Source organism: Hippopotamus amphibius, chromosome 12 (assembly GCF_030028045.1).
Source record: "Hippopotamus amphibius kiboko isolate mHipAmp2 chromosome 12, mHipAmp2.hap2, whole genome shotgun sequence".
In the NCBI taxonomy this organism is placed as follows: domain Eukaryota; kingdom Metazoa; phylum Chordata; class Mammalia; order Artiodactyla; family Hippopotamidae; genus Hippopotamus; species Hippopotamus amphibius.
Window position 1 is genome coordinate 54,464,335 of NC_080197.1, and position 9,729 is coordinate 54,474,063.

General features: G+C 41.3%; 1 protein-coding gene across 2 annotated transcripts in view; it reads left to right on the top strand.

Moving 5' to 3' along the window:
* Nucleotides 1-6,225, top strand: part of IPO8 (importin 8) — a 73,749-nt gene extending 67,524 nt beyond the window's left edge. For both annotated transcript variants that reach the window (XM_057700909.1, XM_057700908.1), the window contains exons 23-25: nt 543-746; nt 3,080-3,196; nt 4,244-6,225. In XM_057700909.1, coding sequence (XP_057556892.1) covers nt 543-746; nt 3,080-3,196; nt 4,244-4,341 — 419 coding nt within the window. In that variant the 3' untranslated portion in view covers nt 4,342-6,225. The remainder of the gene's footprint in view (nt 1-542; nt 747-3,079; nt 3,197-4,243) is intronic.
* Nucleotides 6,226-9,729: the final 3,504 nt, after the last annotated feature.

The following is a 9,729-nucleotide window of genomic DNA, read 5'->3' on the forward strand; positions in this document are numbered from 1 at the left end:
ATTCAGCTTTCAATTTTTTTTAACCCACATGTAGCTAATTTTTTCTTTATATTTCTATATTTTTCTGCTTCTAGTAGCAGAAATGACCTTCTCATTTGAGCATTTCCAAGCAGTTCATAATCAACTTAGTTAATTGCTAAGAGACTCAAATTTTCAATGGGAGGTTATTGTTATTTAAAACATATGCAATGAGTACATAATCATTTTATATGTTTTTTGACAAAAAAGTTAATTTGGGAATCTGTGGCTAAATAGTATTTTTATATTAATGGATATGAAGCAGCCATAGTAAAACAGTAATAATGTTCAGCTGGACCACAGATTTAGAGATAGTTAGAAATTGTTTTCAGTGAGGAGGACAAAGTCATTTTCAGTTTAGCAAACTACAGTAAAGATAAGGTTAATTTTTATAATTTTACATAAAATTATTTGGTAGTTTTTCCATTTCTAGAATGTCACTTTATAATTTTTGTTTTCTTTATGAAATTTGTATTTTGTCCTTATGTGGTTTGATTCCCTTTAAATAAATAATGGACTCACAGAAGAGATTTCAAGTGATGAGGAGGAGACAAATGTAACTGCTCAAGCAATGCAGTCAAATAATGGAAGAGGTGAAGATGAGGAGGAAGATGATGATGACTGGGATGAAGAAGTGTTGGAAGAAACTGCCCTCGAGGGATTCAGCACTCCACTGGACCTTGACAATAGTTTGGATGAATATCAATTTTTTACACAAGCTCTGCTGAGTATGTTGTTACTCCCTGAATCTTTAGATATGTTTTTCATTTCTATCTATTAGAAGTTGTTTTGGGATCTGCCCCCAAATTGCTTTAGATTCCCTTTAAAATTATTCTTTATTTTTAATTATAGAAATTCCCAAATATACACAAAATGAGAGCGAGTAGCATAACGGAACATCCATCACCCAATACCAGCAACCTTCATCCTTGTAAAGTGGGGTATCCTCACAAAAGTAGTTTCAGGCAAGAGTATCTGCATATATTGTTCATCCTCTAGGTATAAATGGACAAGGATTTTTACAGAATGAAGTATCTCACATATGTTGTTTAAAAATTGGCAATTTCCAATCCCCACGTGCAGGAGCAGAATCCATAAGAGTATGTTTCTACTACATAAGCAATTCACCTATTTTGTACAGCAAAGGACACTAGAAATACAGTTAAAGTACTTATAAAAGATTGGGAGAAAATATCTGTTGTGTGCGTGTCATAGGCTTAAGACCCATAGATTACAAAGGCCTTCTATAAATGAATACGACCAATAACCCATATAAGAATGAGAGCTATAAATGGAAAACTTATAGACTTAAAAGTAAATCGTAAACCAATGAAAATATTTAGAAAATTATTATAACAAATTACAATGAAAAAATCCCACTAGATAGGTTGTTTCATAGTTATATCATGTTCCTATGGTAGTATCATAATTTAGCTTATTTCCACTGATGGACATATAAGATATTTCCAGGGTTGTTGTTTTTTTTTTTTTTTTCACTGTTACAAGCAATATTAAATTGAACATCCCTGTGTATAAAATATTGTTACTAACAAGGCAATGGTAGTGTAATATTGGCATTATTAGTATGCCAGTATATTGGTTGTTACAAATACCATTAATGAACCACCTCTGTGATTTATTGAAATTTAGCAGGAACAAGAGGTAGAGAGTACAGGGAATGATATTCCAAAGCACGAGGAAGATAAGAGTGTAAATGTGGAGATTGAAAGGCAGAGGGTATGCTCTAAAAAGGCAGTTGCTTCCAGACCTGGGTGTGCATCATAAGCAACAAAGAAGCTGTTAGGTCTTACGTGGGATCCCAGGATGTGTATTTTGAAAATGCTCCTCAAGAGATAGGCAGTCAGCTTTGGCTTAGTCAGCATTAGGGACCACTGATTAAAGTCTCTGTGAAGTCGTAAAATTGTACCAGATTGTGCCAGCCTTGAATTCTGGTGTTTTGTTTTTGTATTCTTCTCTTTTCTTTTTCTTTTTGGTTGTGCCACGTGGCATGTGGGATCTTAGTTCCCTGACCAGGGATCAAACCTGTGCCCCCTGCAGTGGAAGCAGGGGTCTTAACCACGGACCGCCAGGGAAGTCCCCAGCCTTGAATTCTGGACTGAGGTTGTCTTTATCCCATTGCCCGTTAGAATGTTGTTGAATGTTTTTCTATAAAGAGGTGACCTTGGGGATGTGGGTAGTTTCCTTTAGGGGTGTTATCTGATGCTGGTGTCCAAAAAGAGCTGAAGGGGGCTAGACTCAGGAATCAAGTGTTAGTAAATTACTTTATTAATTTAGGATTAATATGGCCCTGGAGTGGGAGGATGGCATTTGATGGAAAAAAGCATATTGGTGAAAGACGTCAAGAAAGCAGCACAGAATTGGATGTGGAGAGGGCATGATTAAAGGTGTTAGGCTTTATTGTACAGCAGAAACTGGCACAACATTATAAAGCAATTATACTCCAATAAAGATCTGAAGAAAAAAAATAAAGATGTTAGGGATTTACCATGGTTGACTAGGAGACTGATACAACTAGTGGTGGAAATGGGGAGATAAAGGGGGTTTGGGAGGTTAAATTTGGTTATAGTTGTACTGAGTTTGAGGTGTAAATGTAAAAGTCCGGAAGGCTTAGGGAACAGTTTTGCCTAAAGGTACAAATTTGAGTTTTTGGTGTAGAAGTGATGCTGAAGGTGCAGGTAGCATGGAATAACTGAGAAAAATGGTAACAGGAGAGTAAGGTGTTTCCCAACATCTGGATTTTAGGGAGCATTCCTGGTTAGTAAAAATCCAGGAAGAAGAGAGATGGTGAAGGAGGCAGAGAAGCAGGCAAAGTAGAGATTTATGATGTCCCAGCCTTCCTTTACAGCCCCACATAAGTTGGATACTGAAGTGAGTGCTCAGGAGTAATCCTTTGTTGGAATCAGTTTTATCACCTATTGTCTGGGATCATTTCATTGTAATTTGATTGTGTCATTAGTTATTCTCTGAAATAATAATTGTCACTGGACTCCCTTATTTTTCCTTCTCCCCCAACCATCCCCCCCACCCCCAAATACAACAGCTGTGCAGAATCGAGATGCTTCCTGGTACCAACTGCTGATGGCACCGCTCAGTGAGGATCAGAGGAGGGCGCTGCAGGAGGTGTACGCACTGGCAGAGCACCGGAGGACAGTGGCAGGTCAGCCAGCATGACTTCCAGATCCGAATGCACGTGTCGGAGTGCCAGTAGTCAGCTTTATTTTACGAGCCTGGTGGCTTCTAAATACTGTTCTAAAAATTGTTAGAGGCCAACCTTTCAAGATAATAAGGAATTATCATTATTGTATGACGGTGTTAATCACACATGGTATCTTAGCTCTGTAAAACACTGTGTGTTAATGTGCGTCTTTAGTGGTGTTCTTATTCACACCCTTCTCCTATTTTGGAGCCAAGGTAAGATGTAAAGGTTGGGATGAATCTTGCTGAGGCAGAGTTAATCAGCTGGGTCACCCACTTAAACATCTAAATAGCAGATGGGTCAAAGGTGTTTTATGAGTTCTTGCAAGGAGCTTATATTCCTAGAAATGAAATACTCTCCACTTCTATTCATTGGGCTTTATGTGTTGGTGATTCTTGTTAATTTTCAGTTTTTGAGCTGGAGAAATTATTTTTTGCAGACGTTATTATGCTCACTCCTAGACAATTGGAAGATTTTTTAGTGGGAATCATCATGGAATAGGAATCTAGAGTTTAGAACTCAGGTTCTTCTGCATGGACTTAGACTTCATGTCCTGTACAGATTCTGTATTGGCCCTCCTAATGTGAGAAGTCAGTGTGCCCTTTCAGCAGTAGACACTATAGCTTTGACCCTTGTTTTTATTTTCCTCAGTTTTAGCAAATAGTTTTTTCCAAGATAGAAAATATAACTACAGTCATCCTTCAATATCTGTGGGGAGGATTGGTTCCCAGACCCCCCTCGGATACCAAAATCCGAGGATGCTCGTGTCCCCTGTTAAAATGGTGTGGTGCAGTGGGCCCTCTATATTTGCGAGTTCCGTGTCTGCTGGTTCCGTGTCCCCAGACGCCAGGAGGATGCTACTTACTGACACGGGTTTGTTAAAGGCATTCCACAGTTCACATCCTTTCACAGTGCTAACTCTAAAGAATCTGGCTCTTTGAGCTTATTTCCAACTTTGTCACTTTAAATACTCTTCTCTTCCCCCCTCTTTCTCTTGGCAAATGCTAGAGGCAAAGAAGAAAATTGAACAACAGGGAGGCTTCACCTTTGAAAACAAAGGAGTCCTCTCTGCATTTAACTTTGGGACTATGCCCACCGACAACTGAAAGAAGGAAGATCGGCCAACCAAATGCCATCACGACATTGTGTGTCAGCCAGAAGAAGAGGGTCAAGGGGAGCTGGGGCTGCTTTTTGCGCCACCCTTTGTGCCAGTTACCCCTGGCACCCGGCAGCGCCTTTCTCCATCTCTGCCTCCTCTTCGACCTTTCTCACCCTGAAATATATATTTTAAGCAGCTACTGTAATGTATGAAATTAAAGAAAAACAAAATCATTGGACTGAAAAGGACAAAGCATATGCTCCAAGGGATGAATGACCAAGGTGGTCTGAGAGGATTGGATGGACTTGCACGTCTCAGGTTTTGCCATGCAGAATCAATGGATTTATGCGAATAACAGTGCCTTCTGTTGTACATGAATTACCTGAAAAAAAATTTTTGGAGTGCATTGCAATTTTTTTTAAAGCATAAAACATATTTCTAGATAAATGTAAACCTTGGCTGTATGTTGATTTATTCTGTTTCACTATGTGAATTTACTGTTAGGCAGTTAGCTACAAGTCACTCTGGTTTCAAAATCATCACTGCTCCCCTTGCTCCCCCTGCTGCTGGGGGCGTTCTTCAGGGGTTGTACAACATGCACTGGCTCTGGTTTTTCATAAGGTGTTTTTTCCTAAAGATATGCTTTCCTAAGAAGTGTCTTATTCTCTCTTCCATCATATTTTTCAGCCCTGAAAGGGGTGGTATTTCTTTAGAGTCAGCCTATATGAATATCGATTTCATTCATAAACTAATAAGTTCAGGATTCAGAAATTTCTTGGCAGCAAGTGGCAGGGACTCTTTAGTCACTGGAATTAACAATAAGTCCAAGTATATTCTGAATCATGTACTTAATTATGCAATTAGTTGATAATTATACCGAAGCACATTGGACTTCTCTGAGAAAGGTGCTACATAAGCACGCTGTCTTTGTGGATGGGGGGCTTGCATTTTGAGTAACTTATCATTCCAGCTGTGTTGGACCCGGGTCCAAAACATTTTGTAACAATATTTTTTATCTAGGAAAAAGACCCAAGTAAATCTAACTCCTTGCTCTCTTTACACATCTGAATTTTCTCCTGTCTAATATGTCCTAGTTTTTATTATAGCTTATTTTGGCTTCTTATATTTTTCAAGGGTTGGGGGTCTTTGGGGAGCTGCACTCTTACATGGTAATGATGCGTGATAGCTCACGATGAATATTGCAGGTGGAGGCCACAGCTGTTTTTCTGAACTGATTGAACACCAGAACATGGGTGTTTTCATTCAGTAAAATGAAAGTGGATTTTCAGAACTTAATGTATTTCTGGTTATGATACAGTCATCCATTTTTGTGAAATGTTTGCAGCTTATATTTTCCATCAGTCACTGGAGGAATTTTCTCCAGGTGCTTTCTGTATTACCATCCCTTGTTAATATGAACTCTTTTTAGAATTTTAGGTTATTTAAGTAGTTTTTACAGAAGTGGCCCAAGAAGCCACAAGTTTCAGAGTTAAATGATCCTCTGCTTTCCTCTGCCCCTTTCTTCCCAAAGCATTGATGCTGAATGTGCCAGCTGGCATGTAGAAGAGAAAGATGGCATGGGGGAAACTGTAGACATCTTAAGCTTTGAAACTCTTCTTATTCTCCTCATGTCCCAGATGGTTTAATTTTAACATAAGTAATATGCCTTCGCACTGGACTGTAAAAGGCATGTGATTTTATTTTTGTGATGTATTGTCTTCTGCAGTATTAAAGGGAAAGAGGTATTCATGTGTATCATCCTATCTTGTTTTCGAAGCCAGGGTAGTTGTACAGTTTTGTTACCAGCAGTGCTAACCTGAATGTGATCTGATTACCTTGGAAATGCAGGAACTCGTATGAATGTACTGTAAAATAAACTGCGGACTGATTCCCAGGATCCTGAACTCCTCTGTGATATGTTTTCTGAAACGCGGAAGTGCTTTATGCAGGTGATAAAAACCCATCAGTATGTTTTCCTGACTCCTGGGACCTGGAGCAAGGTGGCCGGAGGTCTGGGAGGTAACAAGGGCTCACTGGGAGCAGCTAAAAGAGTGGAGAGTGGCTAGGGGCTAGAGCCCATCTCATAAACCAAGGTGTCCAAATAAGAGCTGCAGAAGCTCTGAAAAAGCAGAGTCAGTCACCCACATCAGGACCTTGAAGGAAAGGAAAGGATGCCTGAGGTGGAACCATTTTCTGATGGGCTACCATCCAATTAGGGGTGGTAGAACGGCAAGTGCTGGCATTTTGAGTCCTGAATATTTACCTAGCATGGCAGTAAGCTCCTCCTCCCCACTTCTAACTTATGTTAAGACCACGCTGATTGGTGATGACTTGGAGGGGTGAGATAGAGTGGGAAGGAGTTGCAGGAGGGAGGGGCTATGGAGATGTATGTTTAGATGCAGCTGATTCACTTTGTTGTACAGCAGAAACTGGCACAACAGTGTGAGGCAATGATACTTCAATAAAGAGCTTTTAAAAAGAAACTTAAAAAAAAAACAATTCGAAAACAAGGGCAAACTTACCTTTTTGACATGTCATAATGCTGTAAAGAGAGAAACAGAAAAAATAGTCTTAGTACACTTCGCAAAAAAAAAAAGATCACCCTGACCCAGTAAATTGTTAATCAGTGAAAATTCCAAAGAAAGCAATTAAGTCATTTATTTAATAGAGTGAATTACAGTCCAGTTTTCTATTCAGCAAGGGAGACTGAAAATTGTAATAAATTTATGGAGGAAGTCAAGGCAAACTTGCCCATGTGATCAGAGACTACCATGTGTTTTATCTATGAAAAAAAATCATTTCAGATAAGCCTTAAATGGTAATCCTTCCTGTCCCCGTTTCATTCTCTCCATTGAGATCAGTGTGCAAGTGGGTGGGAAACTTCTCAGTCCACTAGTGAGTAAAGCCACAAAATCAATGTACAAGTGGTTGGACTATGTTTTTAGGAAAAAGCATAAACATCAGCGCAGCCGTGGCTGATCCTGTAGAGGGGTGTGTGCAGCAGCAGGCCTGGTGGCTGGGCAGTAGGAGGCTTTGGAGCAGACAGACAGCCGTGCTGGCAGAGGGAGGAGAGGTGTACAAGGCTCCGACATCAAGGCGGGAAGTGAGCAAATGCACCTGCTCCTTGCAGGGTACCTGAGAGGAAGTTCACCTTGGAGATCACGCATTTCAAAAAAAAGATTTCACAAGTACGTGATGCCTCTCCAGAGCTAGGAATTGGGGGCTTCCCAAAGGGTTTGTAATATGCCTGGAGCTAAGAGCAAGTCAGGCAGGAGTGACCTTATGCAGACTTTTTTCCAAAAAGGCCTCCTTGGACATGAAAGGAAAACCTGGGGAGGATGAGAACTACCCGGCAAGGCCTCCTGGGCACCTGTGTCCCCCACAGAGCTCTTAGCTCAGAGCTACGCACCACCCTCACTGCCTAGCGAGGGAGGACAGTCCCCTCCCTGCTCCCCTTCTGCAGTCATTCTCTCCTGCCAGCTTGACCGTCCCCCTACCTCTGCTCTTACACCCACCTCACTGCCCTCCCTCAGTCACACGATAGGCAGAATGATTTTTCAAAATGCACATCTTGATTGTATCACTAACCTGAGAGATTAAGACCTCTCAGCGGCTTTTAGGATGCAGATGAGATCATTAACATGGCTCCAAAGCCCGTACCTCAACTCTCATCCTTTTCTCACTGCCTTCTCCCTCCAGTTCACTGGGTTCTTCTCCCCCCAGGCTCACTGATGCGGGTTTCTCCTCTTCACCTCTGTCCTTTACCTGATAAATTCCACTTCATCTTCACTTTGGAACATAAATATTACCTCCTTACGGAAGACTTTCTGCTCCAAGGACCCCTAGGTCAACTTTGAGTCATGTATCCCACTTATAATCAAGTAATGTGCAACATAAGCTGTTTGAGCTAAACCTGTGTTCCCCTCACTGCTGGGACCCCAGCACCCAGCACAGTGTTCTGCCCATGGTGTGTTTATCATTGGTACCCAGTCTCCCCAAAGAAGACTCTGGTAATAGCTAGTTTGGAGAACTCGGGGACTTAAAATATCCCACCTGAAATTGAATTATTTACTTGCTTGGCTGCAGTCAAACAAATATTTAAATAATGATGTTGATAATTTGATCTCTCCTTTAGTAATAATTTGATCTTTAATAATTTGATCTCCCCTCTAACCTAGTAATACGGAAGTATTTGCTCCGTATTTATCTGGTGGAATTGGGGAGAAACTGATTTTTTATTAATAAAAATCGTATACTTCTATTTTCAAAATAAGAAACTTGTATGCATTTATTAGAGTTTTCCAAGCCAGATAACCCAATATTGGTCATTCCCAGTAACCAAAACTGCAAATTCAATTTCCTAATTTTTAGCTCTCTGCAGCTGCTGATGTCAGACAACCCTCAGCTAGGTGGTGCCAAGACTGGGGGCATTTTCACATAAGTCAGAAATGTTCGACCTGGGTAGATGCCAGCAGAAGGTTTGTATTTTTTTCATGAGGGTGTTGTCTAGTTTGGTGGGAATAAGAGTAGTGTTCATTTCATAGTTAAGTGAGGAGGTGTACGTGGAAAGCTTCACTGCCTGCACCATGTTTCCCGTGTGTCCCAGCGAGGCTTCAGCCCTCCTGACAGCAGGTGCTCCGGGCCACCCCCTCTGGCCAGCTCCCTCGTGGGGGTCGGGCACTCTCGCCAGAGATTCTCTGAAGGCAGAGACAAGTTAAATAAGCAGATTGTTTACTCTCTCAATGTGTCTGCATCTGACAAGCCTTCAGCTTCTCTTTTCAGCCAAGGTTTGAAGACTATGACACAGCCTAAACTTTGGATCTAGAGTTGTGTGACTCCAGATGGAGTCTTCCTCTTTGCTTGTGGTAGCCAGCCTGCATGATGGCCCCTGTGAACTGTGGTTTCCCTTGGCTTGTTCCCTCTCACACGGTCCTGTGGTTGGACTGTGAGAGCAATATCATGTAGAAGTTATAACCAATATTAGGTTATAAAGGTCTGTGACTTACATCTTGGGTGTGTTTTCTCTCTCCCTCCTCCCCTCTCCGTGTGCTCTGGTGAGAGCCACGTCATGAGCAGACAACAGTGAGGACCACATGGTGGGGAATTGAAGCCTCCTGCCAGGAGACGCATGCGTGAATTAGGAAGTCGGTGCTTCACATCTGTCAAGTCATAATCATCCCGCTAAGCCACTCCCGGATTCCTGACTCTCAGAAACTGTGAGGCAGTAAAGGATTGTTGTTTTTATTTATTTATTTACTTTTTAATAAATTTGTTTTATTTTTGGCTGCATTGGGTCTTTGTTGCTGCACGCGGGTTTTCTCTAGTTGCAGAGAGCGGGGGCTACTCTTCTTTGCAGTGCGTGGGCTTGTCATTGTGGGGGCTTCTTGTTGCAGAG